At 37.3% G+C, this 25,102-nt stretch overlaps 1 protein-coding gene across 1 annotated transcript; it reads right to left on the bottom strand.

Annotated features, from left to right (window-relative positions):
* Positions 1 to 22,691: 22,691 nt before the first annotated feature.
* Positions 22,692 to 24,802, bottom strand: LOC149224392 (uncharacterized). The gene is made up of 7 exons (XM_089383551.1): positions 24,659 to 24,802; positions 24,363 to 24,450; positions 23,975 to 24,226; positions 23,619 to 23,711; positions 23,371 to 23,475; positions 23,129 to 23,245; positions 22,692 to 23,039 (listed from the first exon to the last, which is right to left on the bottom strand). Exons 1-7 carry the CDS (start codon positions 24,706 to 24,708, stop codon positions 22,965 to 22,967), a joined length of 780 nt encoding a protein of 259 aa, XP_089239677.1. The 5' UTR covers positions 24,709 to 24,802; the 3' UTR covers positions 22,692 to 22,964.
* Positions 24,803 to 25,102: the final 300 nt, after the last annotated feature.

The following is a 25,102-nucleotide window of genomic DNA, read 5'->3' as shown; positions in this document are numbered from 1 at the left end:
AGGCTCTCCTAAGTCTACACACGTGTCGCCTTGTTGTATGTCTCAAATCCCTATGGCTGCTCTATGTAAATTTCTTCCTCAACAACTCCATTGAAAAAGGTGGATCAAACGGGAGATTACCTAGTACCCGTTTCTTTTAGGTAGCAAAAAATTACCCGATTTTGAAAACTGTTGATTCAAAATAAACCTTTTTTTTGGAACATATTTTTGGCACTTTAAATTTTCTTATGTATCAAGTATGAACATTTTTTTTAAATGTTCGTGATTTTCATGTTGATTTTGAAAAGTGTTGATGGAGCATCAATACATTTTTTTAGGACTTATTTTTGACACTTTAAATTTTTTTATGTATCAAGTATGAACATTTTTTTTAAATGTTAGTGATTTTCATCTTGACTTTGAAAAGTGTTACTGCAACATCAACCATTTTTGTTTAGAGAGCTTATTTTTTACACTTTAAATTTTTTTATGTATTCAGTGTGGATTATTTTTTTTAAATGTTAGTGATTTTCATGTTGGTAATAAAACATAAAAAAATAAATAAAACAACATGGTAAAAAAATTCGAATATAAAAAAATATTAAAATACAAAATTAACTTCTAAAAATAAAAAAATTTGAAAAAAAATAAAATAAAAAATAAAACAAAAACCATACATATATATATATAGATATACAATTTAAAAATGAGGAAATAATTTAAAATAAACACACGTAATTTAAAGAAAAAAAAGGTAACACAAAAAGACATCAAAACCAATTTTTTTAAGTTAAAAAAAAAAACTTACTAAAATAAAAAATTATAACATAATTAAAATTTAAACATTAAAATTTTAAAATATACAAAAATAAATATAATAAAAATACAAAAATTAAAATAATTAAAATTTAAAAAATAAAAAAGAAAATTAAAATAATTAAATTAAAAATAACAATTTCAAAACATTAAAACAAATTCAAAAAAATAAAAAATAAAAACAAAATTTTTAAAAATAATAATAATAATAAAATTTAAAAAAAACAAACAAACAAAAACAAAAATATATATAAAAAAAGAGGCTAGCCACCTAGGCAGGGAGGCCAATTCCCAGAATCGGCTTTCCCTCTCACAAAGCCAAAGGGCAGGCAATTTCTTTTCTTTATTTAATTTTTAAAAATTGTTTTTATTTTTAATTTTTCTTTTTTAATTTTATTTATTTATTTACTTTAATAAATTGTGATTTATTTATTTATTTTTAAATTTTTTTTTTAATTTTTAATTTATTTAATTTTTATTGATTTTTTTCATTATTATTTTTCATTTTTTTAAGATTTTAATTTATTTTTTTATAATATGTTTTTTTTTCCAATTATTTTCTTTTTTATTTTTTTGTTATTGAAAAAAACAATGTTTTCTTTTCAATGTTATTTACTTTTGTAATGCTTTTTTAAATAATTTTTAATTTGTATTTGAATTTTTAATTTTTATTTTATGTTTTTTTTTCAATTTTTTTTTAATATTTTTTTATAAGCTTAACTTTTTTAAATGTTTTTATTTATTTCTATTATTTCTTTTAAAAAAAAATATTTTCTCTTTTTCCATGGTTTTTATTGTGTTTTTTTAATTTTGTTTTAATATTTGTTTATTTATTTTTATTTTTTTATTTGATCTCATCAATATTATTTGTTTATTTTTTATGTTTCATTTTTTTTTTTTTTTTTTTTTTTTTTTTTTAATGTTTTTTTTTATTTTGATATTTTATAAGTTAATTTTGTTTTTTTTAATTGTATTTTTTTGTCATGTTTTTTATTTTATTTTTTTGTTAAAATGTTATTTTTATTTGCTTCTTATTAATTTTTTTTAAAAATTGTATTTTTTTTGTTTGTAGTTTTTATTTTTTCAATGTTTTCATATTCTCAATATATTTTTTTGGATATATTTTTTTTATTTACTTGTTATTATTTTTTATAATTTTTTGTGTTTTTTTGTTTTAGTTTTTATTTTTTCAATATTTTCATATTTTCAATATATTTTATTGGATATATATGTCAAAATAAAAAAATATGTAGAAGCAATAAGTCTAAGAGAACAATTTTTCGTTGGTGTACTTCCTTAGCGGAAATGACAAAAAAAAAATTGCATAATCTTTAATATGATTATTAGTTTTGAATAATTAAATTCAAACGAAATTCAATTTTAAAATTAAATCATTATAGTTTTTAAAAACAATCTGCAAATTTCAAAATTTTAAATTTATTTAAAAATAAAATATTGACACAAATTTCTAAAAAAAATGTTTTAGTGAAGAGAGTATCAAAAACTCTAAAATCACATATAAATTCATTTATTTTGTAAAGTTGTTCATTCATCATAACTGAAGTGTTTCCTATCGAGTGACTTCAATACATGATATAAAAAAGACATTATATTTAATAAATTGTTATTAATATATAAATTTAAAATAAAAATAAATTAATATAACTTAAATGGTAATAATTTTTTTAAATAATATTAACACCATGGCTAAAAATTGTTGGAATTTTAAGGATTATCCTAGAGGTGATATTTTATATTTAATGTCATCTTTGGAATTTTAAGACTTTTTAGAGACATGATATTTTATCTTTAACCTATAAATCGTTGGAATTTTAAGACTTGATATTTGATCTTTAATGTCATGACTATCGTTGGAATTTTAAGACTTTTGATATTTGATCTTTAATGTTTCTATCGTTGGAATTTTAAGGTTTTTGAGTCATGATATTTTATCTTTAACGTCATTATTAAAAGATGTTGTTATTCCAGCATCAACACTTTTCGCTTTCAGGATGTTTTTCGCACGAAAAAAAATTGTCTTTTACTTTTATTTTTAAAAAATGTTGAAAATTTACCCCGAAAAAAAGGGTTATTCTAGCATCAACACTTTTCGTTTTCAGGTTGTGTTTTCATGTTTTTTGGGGGTTTTTGGGCTAGAGTACCTGTTTTGAGGTAATAGTTCTCATTTGATCGATAACTATGTTCACATCCATCCAGTGGATTTTCCACCCCATCCGCGTAGCTAATGCTAGAATGGTTTTGATCAAGGAATATATTTCCATTGGGGAAAATGTTTCCTCGTAGTCCACTCCCTCTACCTAAGAGAAGCCTTTGGCCACAGATCTGGCCTTGTACTTCTTGATGCTCCCATTAGTTGCATGCTTCACTTTGTAGATACATCTGGAACCAACTACTAACTTGTTATTTGGTCATGAGACCACCTCCCATACATTGTTCTTCATGATGGAGTCAAACTCCCCCACCATGGCATCAACCCACACTAGTAAAGAAATTGCTTCCTCAAATGAAGAAGGCTTTGTCTCAATGAGTTATGTCATGAGAGCCATAGACCCAGTGTATTTGTTTTGTGACCTCCTCTGCCTACATTGAGATGAATGAGCTCCCACATTTTGTTGTACATCCTATACCAATTTTTCAGCTTCTCTAGTTCTCTTCCTCCCCTTTCTGGAATATTCTGGTTGAGTGAGTGCCTCCACTCGGCCTCCTATCTACTCTTCATGTGGTTGCTCCACAACATCCTAAAGTTATACATGAGGCTCCTCCTTTGGAGCTAGAAGAACCTTCCTCCAGTGGGATACTCAGTTGTCGCTCTACAGAGCATCTCATAACATTCTCCTCATCAAATTTGACATCTCTCCTCACTATTGTCACCCTAAGTGAGGGAAAATTCACCATGTAGTTATGTGGTGTCTCTGTGTGTCCTACAAAGACTCCCATCTCAGTTGTAGGCTCAAGTTTCTTCCTATTATCCTTAGAGACATGACAATACATATTAGCTCCAAAAATTATGAAATTAGATACATCAAGCTTCCTCACAGAGAAAGATTCTTCAGGTGTGATCATGCCAAGTATTATATGAGGGATCATGTTCTGCAAATAAAGAGTGGTGTTGCATGCTTCTTCCCATAGATGTAATGGCAGCCCGTGATCATGCAACATGGATCTTTTTTCTCCCACTATGTTTTTGTTCTTCCTCTCAACCACCCCATTTTATTATGGGTTATGAGGTGTTATTAGTTCTCTTCCAATACCTTCTTTGGCCTAAAATTCCTTGAAGGTGTTAGATACATATTCTCCTCCACTATCACTTCTCAGGACTTTCAATTTCTAACTAATCTCCTTTTCAACCAATGCTTTGAATTCAACAAATTGTGAGAAAACTTCATGCTTCTTCCGCATGAAGAAGATCTAGCATTTCCTTGAAAATTCATCAATAAAAATTACACAATACTTGTGTTTTTCTATAGAGGTTGTAGAAAATGGTCCACGTACATCAAAGTGGAGTCGCTCCAAGATTGCTCCAACTCTGCTATCTTGACCCTGGAAGGTGGATTTGACATATTTCCCCAATGTGCATCCCTTGCAGACATCATGTTAGTCAAGGGTTCATTTCGAGAGACCGGTGGTAATATGATGCATGATTTTTAAAGCCCCATGGTGTAAGTTTCCCATGCATATGTACCAAAGTTATCCAACATCTAGACTCTGCACTCTTTCTGCTTGTTACTTAGTGTAGCGCAAGCTTCCACCTCAAGTTCGTAGATATTCTTCACTTGAACTCCAATCTATTTCACTTTCACAGTAGATACATGTCTCAAAAATACTTTCCCCTTACTGAAAACAACATTATAGCCACGATCCTCCAATACAGCTATAGAGATCAAGTTCTTCTTCAGTCGAGGTACATAGTTGACATCTTTCATATGAAGGTGAGAATTTGACTCCCTCTTAAAGGTTACAGTACCAATTCCTTTGGTACTGTACCACTCATCATCCCCAAGTTCTATGTGCATTTGGAGATCCTTCTCCTCTAGGCTACTAAAGAATTCTTTGCATCTCGTCATATGGAACAAGGCACTTGAATCTAGATACCACACACTCCCCATTATAGTGCTCATCATTCATGCAATCAGGGTGAATTCTAATTTGAATTGTGAGGCAAGTGCTTTACCTCTTGCTCCTCCCAAAGGCTTCTTGTTATACTTCTTGTGCGAACACTTTGTTGCATAGTTCCTGAATTCGTGGCAGTGAAAACATTTTATGTTGCTTAAGTCCTTCTTGTCATTGTTCTAGCTGGGCTCTAGTTTGCTTTGGGCCTTCCTGCCCTTGCCTTTCTTACCCTTCCCAACCAAGGCAAAATTTTATTCCTCCTTAGATTTGGATGTTACTCCATCTCTATTGTTCCTTTGAATTTATTCTTGCACCAAATTGGACCAAAGTCTCTCCCAATTTGGCAATTTGTCCCTTCCATTTACAGAGTCCTGGTAGTTGTGCCAGGATTTTGGAAGGCCTAAGAGAGATAGGCTCACTAGTTCTAAAGAGAGAATATTTTCTCCAACTCCTCCAAGCTCATCTCGACACTGAGTGAACCTGGAGAGGTAATGTGGAATGGTTTCTCCTTTCTGCATGCAGATGTTTCTAAGCTTGTCCCTCAATGTTAATTTCTTGGCATCACTACCATTTTCAAATAACTCAGTGAGGGTCTTCCACATAGAAAAGGAGTCTCCTTACCATATAAATTCGATACTATGTGGTCTCTCACACCCTCCAAGATGATCCTCCTAGATTTTGTGGTATCCTTCTTCCACTAGGCTAACTGTTGTGCATACGATATTGCTAACTTTGGAATTTCAGTTTTGATGTACTCCAGCACACCATTATCATTGAGCATTGCTTCCATCTTGTCCTTCTAGGATATAAAATTTGAGGTTCCCTAAAGGGCATACTCCAATCTCAATCCATTGAAAGACATTTTCTCGCATGGAAGAAAACTACTTCATTGAATCTGCAAATCGAAATCTCTGAAGGAGAGGCTCTATAGACTAGTTTCTAGTGTGATTTTTTTTTTTATACCATGTAGAAATTAATAGAAATTTGCTACTACTGATGAAATCAAACTGAAATCAAAAGATTACAATTTTCCTCTACTATTCTGCAGAATTGAAATCACAATTTAGAAACACATGCAATGACATGCAACCATTAAAACACCACAAGAACACAATGATTTACAAGGGAACCCAACTGGGAAAAACCCCTTCGTTGCTTTTCATTAATCATATGAGAATGAGAAACTATTACAATGTCTTTCTTCAATCTTGAAGCACACCCTACATTGTAAACATGTTCTCATGTTAAATGTCTTGTTCTGGCCAACACTTGGTTAATTCAAGGCCCCAGCTTGCTCCTATTTCTTTGTGCAATCCTCGAGGAAATTAGCTCCTAAAAGATAGGAATTTTATCCTATTTTCTTGCGCAATTCCCAAGGAATAATTCCCCTGCTTCACTACCAAGCTTGTACACTCAACTAGTATACAATTGATAATTACAATGTGCCCTTCCCTCCACTCTAGCTAGGCAATTTGAATTTCCTGCATGTCTGGGCTATTTTTGGTTGATTGACTAATTTAACTGAGAGATCATCGAGTTAACAAGAGTTCTACTACTCAATTGACATTCAACTGACTCAATTAGGTACTTGAGCTCAATTAACTGAGTCAAACTGAAAATAACTGAACTAGATTGCTAAATTTTAGCAATCGCTACATGCTCAACTCTACTTCTAGCCTATAACTCAAATTTATTGAGTAAACCGGTATACAAGGCCATGTCACACAAGTTAACTGCAATCCAAGTTATCCTGTTGATGTGGAAAATCGAATTAGTAAATTTGACTAAGGCACAAGTCAAATTTAGCCTTTCTTGCTACAATTCCTAACAATTTATTAGGTCGAGGCATAATAGAAAGTATTTGGCAATCCAAAATTCTACCTCTACTCTATACCAATCATCATTCTACCAAACTTGCAACAAAAATTCAAGAATGAGAATAATACCTCAAATTATGTTTTCAATGTAGTGCTTATTTAGATAGACTCTTAACACAATTAATATGTACCTCGCTTATAACAAAAATATGTATTCCATTGTGCAATTTTCAACAATGGAAATATTATATTCAAGAAAAAGAAATGGTTAACTTCATTGCTTGCATTTCATACAAATGCAAGTTGCATAAAAACCACTATCAGAAGTGGTTCTTGTTTCAAATCAAGAAATGTTCCTTAGCACTTCCACCTCCAAACCAGTCCACAAAAAGTGGTAGTCAACAATTTTATTGTGCATATCCCCAAAGTGTTTCTCCAAACATTCATCTACATCGGATGTGAGCCTTCCTTATGTTCAACATTATTAGAATCAATTCCTTCACAATTCTATCATCTACGATACTTCTCAAGCATGCACAGGTTCCAATGATTGGCCTCAATTGACAAGGCTTCACCTATTGCATTTACCAAAAAATCATCATCCCATACTCAAATGAAGCAAACAAAATAACCAAACTTATTGAACAAATTCAATGCATCCTACAAGAAGTTCATGATCTTTTGTATAAATTCAATGTAAAGTACAAAAAAAAACATGATCAACATCAAGTTTCATGTTGGAAAGGCAAACAGAGTAACCAAACTTGTTGAACTAATCCAATGCATCCTACAAGAAGTTCATGATATTTTGTAGAAAGTCAATGCAAGTACAAGCAACATCATGATTAATATAAATTTTCACACAAGTTTCCAGTTAGCGATAAGGTATGGTTTAATCCAGGTGGATATTGGTGGCCACCTGCCAAGTCCACTTAGACCCCCACCATTGTTTCTTTCAGCTTTTCAGTTTCCTTAATTGTAGCACAGTTTACTATTTTTAGCAGTTTTTCGGGTCCTGAACTTCCGAAGCCGTTTTGAGGCCCTAAACGACGTTTTTTGGGAAAATTGAGAGCAACATGGCTCCATGGACCAATGTTTTTCTTCCCAAGGTTGTATTTCTCGAATAGATATTTCTAATGAGATATTGTGCGCGTCAAACAAAGATCGTATGCCAAAGTTACGACCCCGGGAAGTTGATGTACCAATTTACCTAAACGAGGCTCACAGTTTTGCATTTCATCTTCTAGGGTTATGTTTTTGGATGTTTAGGATTTTTCATTGTTTCTCAACAATAAATAGGCCTTCGAGCCTCATTGTAACACATCTCAGAGGCATGTAGCTGCCACGTCTCTTCTCAGAGATAAGCTACCATCGCCTTAGCTAGTTTATTTCCATTTATGTTTGTAAACATATTTCAGTATTTTAAAATAATGAAATGAAGTATTATTTCTGTTTCATCTCTATATGTATGGTGATATCTGTAATTTTTTGTGTTCTTGTTTAAATCTGGTTCAGTGGTATTAGAGCAGTCTGCTCTTTCTCTGTCTTTCTTTTCATGTCCCCAACGAGGTCGAGATATAAGGAGTTAGGGCTTGAACTGGTCGAACCTTTGCAAGACCAGCCTCGCAAATCCCGACAGCCTCCCTTGGCAGACGAAAAGAAAGATGAGGGGACAGGAGATCCTATCAAAATCTTGCTCGAAGAGGCCCTCGAGCGACAAAGGAATGCGATGATGGACAAATTTGCCCAGATCCTTCAACGTCTACCCAGGGGTAACACATATACTTCCAGTAGCTACTCTGGAAGCGCCACATCCTTTAAGGTACAAGTTAACTTTGACATTCCCATATTTGAGGGTCAGATAGATGCAGAGGTCGTAGATAAATGGTTAAATCTGCTAGAAGGGTATTTTTTTGTTCATGATTTTTTTGGCCGAGAAAATATTACTTTTTCTCTTCTCAAAGTTGCACCCCACGTCAAGGACTGGTAGGAAATCTACTGCGAGCAGAAGGATGAAAGTACAGTCTCACTGTTTTCAGCCGCACCCACTTGGAATTCATTTCGGACTACCATCAAGGAGCAGTACTACCCTGTCAAAAGTTATGAGGATCATACATAAAGTGAACCATGATGCGGCAGGGAAGGGACCAAGACGTGACGGAGTTTACCAATATTTTCTATACCCTTCGCACAAAGTTGGGTATCAAGGATTCAGAGCAGCAATTGGTACTCAAATACCACGGCTACCTGCACAGGTACATCTAGGAAGAAATAGAATTCCTGAACATCTCCTCACTCGACACAGCATACTGATATGCCGTCAAGATCGAGCAAAAGTTTAAATAGAAGAAGCGAGACTTTGGATCTGTGAATCCGAAGCAAGGGAAAGGTGCCCCCAAACCGCAGAATAAAGGACAAAGCCAAGGCAAGGTGGCCCAAGACAACCTACCAAAACTGCAAGCAAAGAACAGCGCTGCGAAGCCGAAAAAGGACACAAGAAAGTGGTGTGAGTTCCATAAGAGCTCCACTCACAACACAAGTGAGCGTCGGGCCAAGCAGTCACTGGTGGTCGAGCTAAAGGTTTCAGAATTAGATGCATGTTTCGACTCTTAGTCAGAATCCAATAAGGGGAATGACAAAGGGAAGCAGATTATCAATGCGGAGCCCAACGCCACCATTTGAAAGTACAGTCTCACTGTTTTCAGCCGCACCCACTTGGAATTCATTCCGCACTGCCATCAAGGAGCAGTACTACCCTGTCGGAAGCTATGAGGATTATACATAAAGTGAACCACGCTGCGGCAGGGAAGAGATCAAGACGTGACGAAGTTTACCAATATTTTCCATACCCTTCGCACAAAGTTGGGTATCAAGGATTCGAAGCAGCAATTGGTACTCAAATACCACGGCTACCTGCATAGGTACATCCAAGAAGAAATAGAATTCTTGAACATCTCCTCACTCGGCACAGCGTACCGATATGCCGTCAAGATCGAGCAAAAGTTTAAACAGAAGAAGTGAGACTTTGGATCTGTGAATCCGAAGCAAGGGAAAGGTGCCCCCAAACCGCAGAATAAAGGACAAAGCTAAGGCGGAGTGGCCCAAGACAAGCCGCCAAAGCTGCAAGCAAAGAACAGTTCCGTAAAGCCGAAAAAGGACACAAGAAAGTGGTGTGAGTTCCATAAGAGCTCCACTCACAACACAAGTGAGCGTCGGGCCAAGCAGTCACTAGTGATCAAGCTAAAGGTTTCAGGATCAAATGCATGTTCCGACTCTAAGTCAGAACGCGACAAGGGGAATGACAAAGGGAAGCAGATTATCGATGCGGAACCCAACGCCACCATTGCCACCACGAGGACCCAGAAGGAGGAACCTGAAGATCCAGAGGAGGATGAGCGTCTCTTCCACTCCCAGATGTGGGTAAAGGGCTCCCCACTACAGTTCATTGTCAACAGAGGGAGCCAAAAGAACCTCATTTCGGTAGAGGTCGTGAAGCAGTTGGGCTTACCGACCACAGCACATCCACAACCGTACACCACCGGGTGGCTTCACCAAGGACAGGATCTTCACGTGAGCCAGTGGTATCACCTTCCATACAACATCAAACCCTTCACGGATGAGATATTGTGTGACGTTTCTCCCCTTGATGTTTGTGATGTATTATTAGGACAACCATACTTGTGGAAGCGACATGATGTGTATGAATCAAGGCCTCGTGCTGTTATTGTTACTTGGGAAATAAGTTGTATAGGATACCGGAGGTAGCACCACCTACCGCCATCTCTTTGGTTATTGCAAAACAATGCAGTAAGCTCATTTCCAAAACTAAGAAATTTGTTTGCCTGATGATACGCCCTGGAGGAAAGAAGAAGATGGTGGCCACGACCTCCAGATAGGGCCCCTCCACACGACAACCACAGATGGACAAGGTCGTGGACGAGTATGAGGACATCTTCACCTCCCCCATAAGGGTTCCTCTCCACTGTCAGGTCAAGCACTCCCTCGATCTGACCCCAGGTGCGTCGTTGCCCAATGGACCAATCTATCGGTGCCCTGTTATGGAGAACGATGAAATCAAGAGGCAAATTCAGGAGTTGTTGCAGAAATGTCACATCCTTCCGAGTTCATCGCCCTGTGGGAGCCCGATCATGTTGGTATAGAAGAAGGATGGGACTTGGAGACTCTGTATTGACTATCGGACGTTGAACAAGATCACTGTATGTAATAGGTACCCGATCCCACGGATTGATGACCCCCTGGACCAACTGAAGGGGAGGAAATATTTCAGCAAGATCGATTTGAAGTCAAGATATCACCAAGGGCCAATCGAACCCACTGATGTGTGGAAGATTGCGTTCAAAGCCAAGGAGGGCCTTTTCGAATGGTTGGTTATGCCTTTCGAATTGACGAATGCTCCTTCAACCTTCATGAGGCTAATGGATGACATCTTGCAGCCATTCACCAACTCATTTGTAGTGGTATACTTGGATGACATCCTGATCTTCAGCGAGAGTTTGGAAGAGCACCTCCACCACATCTGACAGGTTCTCCAAACACTACGGCAACACAAGTTATGTGACAATTTGGAGAAATGCACTTTTGGCATGACCAAGGTTCAGTATCTGGGATACATTATTGATGAACGGGAGGTACATGTGGATCCAGCCAAGATCCAAATCATTCGGGATTGGCCATCTCCAACCACTCTGACAGAGCTCCACATCTTTCTAGGTCTTACCAACTTCTACCGCAAGTTCGTGTTGGGATTTTCTCATATCACTTGGCCCTTGAGTCAAGTCACCAAGGGAGGAGTGAAAGAAAAATTATTTTGGTATGAATCTCAACAGAAGGCATTCATAGAGTTGAAAGATCGCCTTTGCTCGGCACTAGTGATTGCATTACCAGACTTGCAACAACCATTTGAAGTCGAGACATATGCCTCTGACTATGCTATTGGGGTAGTCCTTACTCAACACGAGCATCCAATGGCATATCACAGTGAGACACTTTCAGACACAGTCCGAAAGTATCCCACTTATGACAAAGAGATGTATTCCATTGTGCAGGTTTGCCGACAATGGAACCATTACATTTTGGGGAAGGAAACGGTCATCCACACAGACCACCGACCCCTGTAGTTCATACATACCCAAGGGAAATTGCAGAATGATCGCCATCAGAAGTGGTCCACATACCTGCAACAGTTCCATTTGAATATCAAGTATAATAAGGGTAGCACCAATAATGTTGCAAATTGCCTCAGTCGACCAGCGATCATGGCGTTAACCACCGTGCTCAACTCTTGTGGGCACGAGACTTCTGATTGGCCACTTCTCTACAAAAGCGACCCATAATTCAGCCACGCATACCAGACACTCTTGGAGGGTCATCATGTTCCATATTTTCACCTCCAAGATGCCCTATTATGCCACATGGGTCACCTTTATGTTCCTTCAAGCAAGCGTGCCAAGATGATTTGGGAAGCACACTACAGTCGCGTTGTTGGACATTTTTGGGTTGAGAAAACGGTGGCAGTACTACATAAGTATTTCTATTGGTCGAATCTTCGACAAGATGTCAGGAAGTACATCACATCATGTGTTGCCTATGCCATTGCCAAACCGACCATCAAGAAGCAAGGCCTCTATACCCCACTACCTACCCCTAGTCGACCTTGGGAATCCATCTTCATGGATTACATGTCGAGCATTCCTTCTACTAAGCATGGAAACGACTGCGTTTTTGTGGTCATCAACAAGTTCTCGAAGATGGCCATTATGGCGGCCTGCAAGAAGAATATCACAACAGAAGCCACTGCTAAACTATTCTTTGAACGAGTGTGGGTACACTTTGGGATCCCACAGTCTATCATCTCAGATCGGGATAGCAAGTTCCTCAGTACATTTTGGTCCAGTCTCTGGTTGATGCTGGACACCAAACTCACTAAGTCCACAGCCTTCCATCCTCAAACTGATGGCCAGACAAAGGTTGTCAATAGGATGATCGTACACATTCTGCGCATGTACAACTCAAAGCATCCACGCACATGGGATGAGAGCCTCCCCTATGTTCAGCACAGCTACAACCAGGCTCTCCACAGCTCGACTGGCCACAGCTCTTTTCAGGTGGGCTTGGGATTCCAGCCACTATGTCCCATTGATGTGGCCATGCCATTTGCAGCTACTCACGCAAATTCGTCTCATGTCCAGTCCGAAACAGATAAGGAAAACAACTTCATTAATCACATCCAACATATTCACCAGCAAGTCCACGACATTCTGGAGAAATCAAATGCCCAGTACAAGCAACGACATGATCAACATCAGGTGCCACACAAGTTTCAGGTGAGTGAGAAAGTCTGGTTGCATTTGCAAAAGGAACGCCTTACTGAAGCCTTCGAAAACTCAGACCACTCCGATATGGTCCTTACACCATTACCAAGGTTGTGGGAGACAATGCATTTGAGCTCAGCATTCCCCCATTCCTTGGCCTGCACCCAGTGTTCAATGTGGACCACCTTCGGCCATACTTTCCACCATTACTAGACACATTCGACATTGCAGAACAGCTCACACCCACATAGTTAAATCCAGATTGCATGGAAGAAGCTGCAACTGATCGGATCATGGACACACAGATCAAGCACACTCGTCAGCATAATATCCAACTGTATCGATTTGTCAAAGCAAGCTAACTCCTTCACCAGGGCAAGTGGCTCACCAGGGACCAAGTTCAGCAAAAGTTTCCTCGTCTCATGGAGGAACTCAACGCAACGGGACCATTGCTTCCTAAGGGGGGAGGAATGATCCAGGTGGATATTGGTGGCCACCCGCCAAGTCCACTTGGACCCCCACCATTGTTTCTTTTAGCTTTTCAATTTCCTTAATTGTAGCACAATTTACTATTTTTAGCAGTTTTTCGGGCACTGAACTTCGGAGCCGTTTTGAGGCCCTAAACAACGTTTTTTGGGAAAATTGGGAGCAACATGGATCCATGGACCGATGTTTCTCTTCCCAAAGTTGTAGTTCTTGGATAGATCTTTCCAACGATATATTGTGCACGTCAAATGGAAATCGTATGCCAAAGTTACGACCCTGGGAATTTGATGTACCAATTTACCCAAACGAGGCCCACAATTTGGCTTTTCATCTTCTAGGGTTAGGTTTTTGGATGTTTAGGGTTTTTCATTGTTTCTCAACAATAAATAGGCCTTCGAGCCTCATTGTAACACAGTTTAGAGGCATGTAGCCACCACATCTCTTCTCAGAGATAAGGTATCATCGCCCTAGCTAGTTTATTTCCATTTATGTTTGTAAGTATATTTCAGTATTTTACAGTGATGAAATGAAGTATTATTTTTGCTACATCTCTATATGTATGGTGATATCTGTAATTTGTTGTGTTCCTGTTTAAATCTGGATCATGGTTGCACTTGTAGAAACAATGTCTCATAGGCCCCCACAAAAAGCTCAAACCACTCCAATATAGACCTTAAATCGTCACCAAGGATATGGGTGAGAATGCTATTAAATTAAGTATTCCACCTTCCCTTGCTTAAATCCTATATTTAATGTGAAGTTACTTCAACAATTTTTGTTACATATGTTGGGCACCTCAAAGGTGGTAGAGCACTTGACCTTACAAAACTTAACTTTAAATACATTGGGTAGACTATATTAAATAAAATCTTGGACCAAGATGAAGGGCACCCACCAACAAAAATGTACAACTCATAGGTTGTCAAAGTAGGGCAATGTCATCACCAGGGCAAATGATTCATCAAGAACTAGATTTAGCAAAAGTTTATCCATATGATGGATGAACTTGACACAATGAGGACCATTGCTTCCAAAAAGAAGATAATTGATCTATGGGATACCAATGGCCACCCAAAACTCAAAAATATTGCTACACCTTACTAGTTATGCCAACATAATCCATATCATTATTAAAACCACTTTAAAGACATCTTGAGGGAGACTTTGCATAGAGATAAAATCCCTAGAGGGGATTGAAATTGTGTAACCCTAGAAAAGCCTCTTATCATAAGGCTCTAATCCTAATTGATATGAACACAAAATACAAAATGTGAATATTTTCAAACAATAATTAAAAACCCAAAAGATTCAATTATACAAGTAGAAAATAAATTGCCTTGATGAATATATATACCTTACGTGTATATCAATATAACTTTGTTGTCTAAAGGGGTTGGATCCACTAGTGAGAATGAAAAGATCTCCACCAATGGACAAGGTTCAATTCCTATGAACAATTTTCCTCAAGCCACGTGCACACCTCAAGGTAGTGGTTAAATGTGTGGTTACACCCAAAGAAATTATATTGAATGATCTCATGCACCATATACACATAAGTGAATCAAAATGCAATCCCATGTTCGAATGTTGCAATCCCATTTTAAAGAAAAGTTTTCCCTATGGTCTCTAGTTCTAGTCTTGTTCGAATTTGAGTTTGGCTAACTCTCATTGGTTCTAGTCTAGTTTGAGTTCCAATTCGCATAAGTTTCACTAGTTTACCAACCCAACGTTGTGGCCAACAATTAAGCCACCCTCCATATTGATATTCCAAGGAAAAATGGGTGGTGGGTCTCAAGAGGTTTTCCTTGTAACAGAAGTATCGTTAGAGGCATTATGAGGTCTAAAATAGGTCTCATGAAGAAAATAATAAAATTAAAAATTATGAATTTTCTGTGAAGAAAAGAAGTATTACTACTTATATAATCACATCATGAATTTATCTCCTCATAAGTTTACTCAAATTTCAAGTGTAGACACTCATTGGATGTAGAATCAATCATCCCCTCTACATGCTTTTGATAGACCCACGATGAGATAAACTATATATATATATATATATATATATATAGTTTATCCCAGATCTATCAAAAGTATGTTTCAAAAATTGTGTTATCTTCACATATTTCTAGTTTATGTTAAAATCGATTTATCAAAAGTATGTAGAGTGAGTATTGTTTAAGAATATAGAGCAATCATATTAAGGTGATTCTTCTTTAACATGATAACAATTTGTGAAGCATTTAAACAATTTATACTAGCTTGATAGTTACTTCATTATTAGCATGTGTTTGTTAACTTCATCAAACTGCTATCAGAACAAAAGAGACAAGAACACAAATGTTTTGGCTTCCTACCAAGGCCAAACCTCTCCCTCTTGGACAAGAAAACCCATGTGTAAATTCTTCTTATAGAGATTCCATTAACGAATACCAAGACCATGACCCTTGACACAATTTGCCTCTCCAAGACCATGACCCTTGACACAATTTGCCTCTCCAAGACCAAGCCATCAATCATCTTCATGTCACAGCGGAGATCACTATCTGCACCACTGTTGTGTCACTGAGATCATTGTTGCATCACTGAGATTGTTGTTGCATCACAGAAATTGTATCTTGAGATCTCAGGTCCTTACTGAGAGCATCCTCTTCTCTGCTACCATGCCAATTTCATCACACTGCTTGACTTGACTACATTGCGATAGGCTGAGACTATTCATGAGAATCATTACTTCAACATAATTACATCGATGTTGAGACTGGGATAGCAACTTCAGGATTATTGTGATCTTCATTAGACCGAAACAATGAGGACAGTAAGGGCACAGAAACACTTATATATATGTCAAGATTAATATCATAGACTTCATGCCAATGCTTTGACCTTATCCGTTGTCCTTTCTCCTTCATCCATCCGAGATCTCCTAAGTATGAAATCTGAGATCCATCTAGACTGCAACTACAGGTATGCCGAGATTGGGACCTAGTCCAGACCTTAGTTAATGTTGTGTCTTCATCCGAAGTAGTTCATGCACCCGAGATCTGGCTATGACTGCACCTAGTGCCCAACCGAGGTGCAGTCAAGCCCTAATACGAATCTCCTTCTTATTTGCGGATATGTGAGGTCTGTCTCTCCTTGACTGCGTATACCTGTAGCCCAGACTCATATGAAATTTCAGAGAGAATAGCAAGGTTCTGATCTTCCTTGACTGTGGCTCCTTCACCCAATATTTACCCGAAATTTCAAAGAGGAGAATGTGAGTTCCTTGCTTGCTGTTTGCGGATACCCTAGCCCACTGTAATGCGGATCTTCTACTCCTTCATCACCCGAAAGAATGTGAGATTTCTTGTCCTCTCTTCGCTGACCCTTCGTGGGTATTTATAGTGGTTTGTGCACTATAATTGAGCCGACATTACCTTATGAACTGACATGACCATTGCTTCAAGCCGACATGACATGTATTTATTTAATTCATTTCTTTGGAGCCGACGTGAGGAATTCTTCCTTGTTTTTGCTTGCATACTTCCTGGAGGATTTCACTTGGTCTTTGGAGGGTTGCTACACAACTTGTAGGCTAGAATATATTGTACGTAGGCTCTTAAAGAGCTCTTCAATACATGACATGACTCTTTAACAATTACATAAAAACCTAAAGGCATCAAGAAGAAGTCTTTGACCTAATTTACACTTCTTGCTCATGAAACCCATGAGGCAAGACCTACAATGATAATTCATTACATCATTTACAAAGATCATGTCACTATGAAGACCAAACCTAGTTACACTTTCTTCAACACTCCCTCTAAAATAGGGAGGTATTCATAATGGTACTTGGTCATTCTCAATCTGAAGAATTTCTCATAAGAAGAATCGGATTTGCAATCCATCTGTTATAGCATCATTTCAACCAACATTGTTTCCATATAGCAAGGCCTTGACTAACAACTCTATCTCTCACTTAGATCAGAGCACACAACGTTGGCGTGACCAATAACTGATAGACATGCATCGTCATTGTCTCTCTTAAGATCATACCCACCCGGGTGTTCTCCGAGTATGCCCTACTAGAACTATTCTCATCTTGGGTTCCCATCCCTCAAGAATATCGGTCCTCTTGCCCACTCTTGTGTTGGATGCCCTACCACAGCCTCAGAGTGTCAGATGCCAGATGACTACACAATCCTCCATTCTTTCTTCCAAACTGAAGACAAGACTGTCGTGTCTAACTCTCCCTCTTAACCAGGGATGAGTTCCAAGTTTCTCTTTACTCAAAAACTTGCTCGAGTTCCTTTACTCATAAGAACCTCCTAAAGCTCCCTCTTACCCAGGGACTCTATCATCAGTGCTTTATAGGGTCTTCTAGTTGACTAACGATCCAAGACTTCGATGTCATCAATTTCTTCACATGTAGGGTTCAGCCATCCATCACTTTCCTCCGTCATGTCATTCCTTCTTTCCTAGAAAGTATCCTTCTTGGCTTTACATCTGGGGCTTCCTTCATAAGCTCATCTTTCTTCATTTTTATTCGAGAGTGATTGCTCTGAATCACAAGGTACATAGTTGTGACATCCTTCACAACTCTCCTTTCCTTGATCCTGCACACATACCCAGACTTTTCCAAGAGGTCAGACACCAAAAACAAATCACATATTATCTTTGGGTGATGACCTTTCAGTGACATCTTCTTGTAGGCATCAATCATCCTGCATCTATGATGACACATCTCCCAATGATATATATTGTCAAGGGTCCTCATTTTTCAGACTTCCATCAAAGTCTACTCATCATTCCGGGAAGTTTCCTAGTCAAGTCTTCATGTTCCTCTGATGTTGACTGCCTTCGTCATGGTTGCATGTCTCACAATCTCTTTCATCCTCATGTCTTTTATTCCTAAGAACTCTCATAGTTCTTCAATGGTCATCAACTACCTCATACTACATTATGAGGACATATTATGTTGATTTCATCTAGCTTGACTTTCTGTATCCTTTCAGAGGGGGAGATCTTTTTCTTCTTGATCATGCTTGATCCATTTTATCTGCGATCACAATATCAAATACAAATACAATTATAATCATACATACCTTATTTTTCTTTAGGTATCTTTCAACAGCTTCCTTGATTGAGGGGTTCTGCGTCATTCTTCATGTCATTGAACCACCATCTCATGAGATCCAAGAGTTGGAATTTATGCTGAAACATTTATTGCCTTTCCGAACTCGGAGATCCTTTGCTGAAATCTCTATCAAAGATCCCTCATGATCTAGTATATCCCCAGCTGGAAAATGTTTCCTTTGACCTAGATGAACTCTTCCTCTCCTGCAATGTACAACGAGATTCCCAAGAGCTATGTTCTTCATGATTTCATACGAGCTCTTACTTCCATGATGCCATGATGCATCTTCTTACTATGTTCATATTCGCAGGGACTTCTGATAGAATTCTTTTGAGAGGGACACCATCTCATTCATAATGGAGATCCATTATTCCCTCTCTCTTTAGCTACCTCCGGCGATATGAGTTCCATAGTACTATTTTGTCTTGTTAACCTTCTTGCACTTATTTGAGTCCTATCAACTTGTCTTTCTCTATCTAACATAGAGACCACAAAGCTGTTGATCGAAGTGAACTTCTTGTTCATAGACATTTTCCACTTTACTTATCAATGATGATTGTCTATTCATCATTTTCCCAGATCTCTCAATTGAAATCTCATGAAGATATTTCTTCATTCTTTGGCACCTTTTTGTACTTCATTTCAAGGAGTATATCCTCTAGCATTTCATGTACCCTTCTTGTGTCTCCTTTCTTACTGCATAGAACCTTAAGAGTTCTTACAACTTTAAAGGAGACCTTGATGTGCTGACTTCATTTCCTCATACGGATTCTGTCAATCCTACTGCAAGACCTTTTGATGACCTGTCTAACCCATAGATCTTCTTGCAATGATGAAGTCATTAAACCAAACTTGATTATAAAATAAAAGATACTTACTTGATATGTGAAGATGAGATCTTCACCTTGATCATGTTGGCAGTTGATGAGGTAGATGCATTGATGCTACCTCCGGATAGGATCCTTGCTGAAGCTTATCTTCAAGCCTTCAAAATAATTGACTTGAACATCTGATCCTTGAGAGACTCATTAGATAGAGTTATTATGGATGTGTCAACGAACACTTTCATTCTTCATCGAGTTCTGTCCATAGAACTTGTGACTGAAGTGTAGTGAGACCCATTACTATGTTGTATGTGATCTGATTCTGTATGCCCTTGAACATCAGGCTTTTGACAATCCGAGTTGTCAAGACTATAGAAGTAAGATTGAAATCATTGTGGCATAGATCAAAACTATGGAAGTCACCAAAGTCATTGCCATGAATGCTTCATCCTTTGACTGTTGTCCTTCAAACCCTTTGTTGTAGATTTGATGATGTAGACTGCTTCTTGAATCTAGGTCTCGTTCTTTGATTGTAGATCCTTCAGCGAGATTGATGCCTTGACCTTTGAATGTCTCTTTTCTGCTCCTTTCATTCACTGCTGAACCAAACGCTCTGATACCATGTTGAAGAATCTAGAGCAATCATATTAAGGTGATTCTTCTTTAACATGATAACAATTTGTGAAGCATTTAAACAATTTATATTAGCTTGATAGTTACTTCATTATTAGCATGTGTTTGTTAACTTCATCAAACTGCTATCAAAACAAAAGAGACAAGAACACAAATGTTTTGGCTTTCTGCCAGGGCCAAAACCTCTCCCTCTTAGAGAGGAAAACCCATGCGTAAATTCTTCTTATAGAGATTCCATTGACGAATACCAAGACCATGACCCTTGACATAATCTGCCTCTCCAAGACCAAGCCATCAATCCTCTTTGTGTCACAGCTGAGATCACTATTTGCACCACTACTGCATCACAGAGATTGTACCTTGAGATCTCAGGTCCTTACTAAGAGCATCCTCTTCTCTGCTACCATGCCAATGTCATCACACTACTTGACTTGATTACATTGCAATAGGCTGAGACTATTCATGAGAATCATTAGTTCAACATGATTACATCGATGCTGAGATTGAGATAGCAACTTCAAGATTACTGTGATCTTCATTAGACCGAGACAATGAGGACAATAAGGGCACAAAAACACTTATATATATGTTGAGATTAATATCACAAACTTCATGCCAATGCTTTGACCTTATCCGTTGTCCTTTCTCCTTCATCCATCCGAGATCTACTAAGTATGAGATCTGAGATCCATCTAGACTGCAACTACAGGTATGCCGAGATTGGGACCTAGTCCAGACCTTAGTTAATGTTGCGTCTTCATCCAAAGTAGTTAATGCACCCGAGATCTAGTTGTGGCTGCGCCTAGTGCCCAACCAAGATGCAATCAAGCCCTAATACAAATCTCCTTATTTGCGAATACGTGAGGTGTGCCTCTCCTTGACTGCGTATACTTGTAGCCCAGACTCATATGAAATTTCAAAGAGAATAGCAAGGTTCTGATCTTCCTTGACTGCGGCTCCTTCACCCAATATTTACCCGAAATTTCAGAGAGGAGAATGTGAGTTCCTTGTTTCTTGTTTGCAGATACCCTAGCCCACTATAATACGGATCTTTTGCTCCATCACCCAAAAGAATGTGAGGTTCCCTATCCTCTCTTCACTGACCCTTGGTGGGTATTTATAGTGGTTTGTGCACTATAATTGAGCCGGCGTTACCTTATGAACCGACATGACCATTGCTTCAAGCCGACATAACATGTATTTATTTAATTCATTTATTTGGAGCCAACGTGAGGAATTCTTCCATGTTTTCACTTGCATACTTCTTGGAGGATTTCACTTGGTCTTTGGAGGGCTGCTACACAACTTGTAGGCTAGAATATATTGTACGTAGGCTCTTAAAGAGCTATTCAACACATGACATGACTCTTTGACAATTACATAGAAACCTAAAGACATCAAGAAGAAGTCTTTGACCTCATTTACACTTCTTGCTCATGAAACCCATGAAGCAAGACTTACAATAATAATTCATTACATCAATTACAAAGATCATGTCATTATGAAGACCAAACCTAGTTACACTTTCCTCAACAAGTACTTCTCGGATGAAAAACTTATTTTTGCATCTAATTAGTTACACTTGAAATTTGAGTAAACCTACAAGCAGATAAATCCAATAAATGATTAAAAAATGTGTTTTTCCTTTCCTTTCAAAACTATTTATTCTTAAGGTTAACATCATTATCTTGAATCAAATTAGTTATTTTAAAATTAATGTTGATAACACTTTTCTTGTATTGAAACCCATTTTTTAGCTCAAGATTTCTCTCATAAACATTGTTGAAAAGTCTTGTTACAATAGACCAAGTGTAACAAAGCGCTCTGAACTCTGCACAAGGGAAATGAAAATATCCAAGTCATATGTCTAAATTACAATAAAAACAGTCTAAATCAACTAGGAATTTAGTCATAAAATAGGCAATATCCAAAACAAATGCAAACCCCAAAATATATGGTAAACTAAACAATGTAACATAGTTCAAGGTTGTACAATTGAATTTCTAGTTTACAAGATTTTTGACTTTCTAGAGCATTGCTTTTGTAAAGAATGGTCAAGAAACATAATTAGAAGACAGTAGGGCATATCTCGAAGGACCATGTGCAACAAGAAAGTAAGAATAATTACTAGTGCATAATTAAAAGACAGTAGGGCATGACACGAAGGACCATGGGCAACAGGAAGATAAGAATAATTACTCGTAACACTAGTATCAGAATAATAGTCTGCAACCTTGAATAGTTCCTCTTCTATTAAATTGTTCACATAGAAGGGACTTTTTGCAAGGAAAGTGTCCAAACAAATAACGAAAAGAAATTAAGACAAAAAGCACTTAGAAGAATGATATCATGCTAGATATGCTCAATATATCAGTTTGAATTTTTGATGAATTTATGATTTCTTTTGTTTTGACTTGACTCAGTAAGAGATTCTTAAAAGATTAAAAATACCTTACTATAAAAACGAGTACCTTCAGACGCATGTCACGATGGAAATATATATACATATATAAGCTCACATATATAAAAGATCGAAAAATTCAAACAGGAACCAGACTGCAAAGAATAAAAGCTTGAAATTTATATATAAAGGACAGATGCAAAAAGAATTCTTCAAACAACCCCGCCAGAATACCTTATCCATTTATGACTTTTATATACCTCTAATATAAAATAAATGATTAATAGACAAATGGAGTTCTAGCCAATAGATCATAGCCCCTCTGACCACTGTAAGGCCCCTAGAACTAAAAACTGCGGAAAACCAAAAGGCTTCATAAGTTGCTCCAAAATCCAGGAAAACTGTTGACAGGCAACTACCACGAGTGCATCATGCCTTCTCCTTTTTTGCCAAGGCCTCCGTCCGATGCTCTGTCCCAGAAGCAATCACATACCCTGCTCCCACCTGTGGAATGCCCAAAACAGGTTCAGAATCAGTCTCTATACCTATAACATATTTTAGTAGACCAGGTCAAATAAGTATATAATCTCAACCTGGCAATCCTTTAATGTGGCTCGTTCTTGAAGGTGGACATTACTGCATATTATTGATCCTTGAATAAGGCATCCATCATCAATCGTGACGTGATTCAACACAACCGAATTAACAATCTACATAGAGAAGGACAAACTATTTAATCAATTGAAAATTGAAATACAGTATTCGGAGTCACAAACAAGAGACCAGCACCTGATAAAAAGTTTAGTGTTGTAAGATATTTTAGTGCTCATAATACCTTTACATTTGAACCAATTCTGCAGTGGCGTCCAACAACAGATCGCTTGACGCTACATTTGTCACCCAATTGTGAACCTTCTCCAAGCATGCAGTGTGGTCCAATCTAAACAATTGTAAGAGCATATTCCTTTGAGATTAAGCTATTAGATGCAATGGCTTAAATACACACAGTAAGACATAAACCAAAGTCAAACAGAATGAAGAATAGCAACAATAGTCAGGCAAAGTATCCAAAGTAAAGTTTACCGTAGTTTTCGCACCATATTCTGCTGAGGGATGGACAATGTTGTTATGACTAGACAGAGCGTAACCTGTAAGATGAGTTGCCTCTCCCACAACCTAAAAGGTAATTAAAAGCCTGTCAATCTCTCCTTGAACAGATCCTTACAAATTCGTGTAATACATGCATGACTAAACATTCCAATGCAAGATATCAACATAGAATCTTTGCACTAACAAGGAATTGAGTAGTTTTAAAAGTAATCAAGGTATCTTAAAATGGTCAGTCTAATTTCTAACCTATATATCATTTTCATGATTGTATGAGCTATTGGCGTATTTGAAACAAAATACTGATGATGGTTCAGATAACAAAAGCTTACATCTCTGTTTATGTCGCCAAAAGCCTGAATAGAATTCAATCTTGCACAATATTTACTCTTGCTCGCAATATAAGCACAGCATTTCAATACACTTCCATCAGCTCTCCGACCACTGACATCCATGGTGTATTGCGGGGGATATACCAGGCTACCAGGAATTTGCTGCTGCCATGAATTGCTGTTTTGCAGAGCAGGGCTTCCATTCCTAGTTTCTTCTGTTTGTACTTCACTGTTTGTTGAAAGTTCATATCTCTATAAACAAATAGCCTATTAAAGGTTAGAGAACATGATCTTTCAAACAACAACTAGCACTTGAAACGAAAAAATGGAAAATAACTATAAAAGAATGTAAAGTGGTTTAGCAGACATCAAACTTCAGCTCACTTACCAGCTGTGACCTTACAAGATACGGCACCAGGTCATGCTTTATGCTGCGGATTTCAGGCCTTCGATCCAGAACATCCTGCAATATAGTTCTACCAAATTCAAACTCTCAGATATATAAATAAAGACTTGTACATACATAAAATATAGAAGATCCCAAAACAAAAATAGCAACAAATCAGACCTTCAAACTACAAAAATTGTATAGCTTAAACAAATGGACCTTAAGGTGTATTCTCTGAAAGATGGTTCAAATCAAATTTTGAAGAGGAAGACATGAGAACAAATTAGTGAACGTACCTTCTGAAAGCATATAAATGTGCATCGACAAGATCAGAACGAATTTCCATCTGTAACACAAATAGGGGCAGATCAAACAGCTTCAGATAAAGAGCTTTACCATAGTTTGCACTTTCTCAAAAGCACTTGATGACAAAATCAACTATAAGAAGTTCGAAAACATGACTATTTGGCAGATAGTAAAGCAAACCTTCCTCGCTTTCCAAAATAAATATTTAAACAAAAATATTAAGTACATAATATGTCATAAAATACATGATATGGTGTGCATTAGCAAACAGTAATCATAAAAAATTTGAGATATCCAACATTGTTGATTGGAGTAGAGAAGTAAGGGTTTTGTTTGCCTAGGTGCTAAGGCTAGCAAAGGGACCCACAAGACAGCCACTTTAGCAGAATATTACTTTATTTAAAATTCCTAACTTATGATTTAATCTTAGCACT

This window comes from Pinus tabuliformis, chromosome Q (assembly GCF_031772625.1).
Source record: "Pinus tabuliformis cultivar Carrire ecotype Pingquan chromosome Q, CPIR1, whole genome shotgun sequence".
NCBI classification, from domain to species: domain Eukaryota; kingdom Viridiplantae; phylum Streptophyta; class Pinopsida; order Pinales; family Pinaceae; genus Pinus; species Pinus tabuliformis.
Note: the sequence above shows the minus strand (reverse complement) of the source record. Positions and strands in the feature narration are given on the sequence as shown.

What these genes read in the sequence shown, in the direction of transcription:
- LOC149224392 (XM_089383551.1), bottom strand. Translation starts at nt 24,708, where the DNA reads ATGGAAATTCGTTCTGATCTTGTCGATGCACATTTATATGCTTTCAGA. An exon ending in ATCTTGTAAGGTCACAGCTG is followed by an intron (nt 24,227 to 24,362) that starts GTAAGTGAGCTG and finishes ATTTGTTTATAG; the next exon opens with AGATATGAACTTTCAACAAA. An exon ending in AATATGGTGCGAAAACTACG is followed by an intron (nt 23,476 to 23,618) that starts GTAAACTTTACT and finishes ACAATTGTTTAG; the next exon opens with ATTGGACCACACTGCATGCT.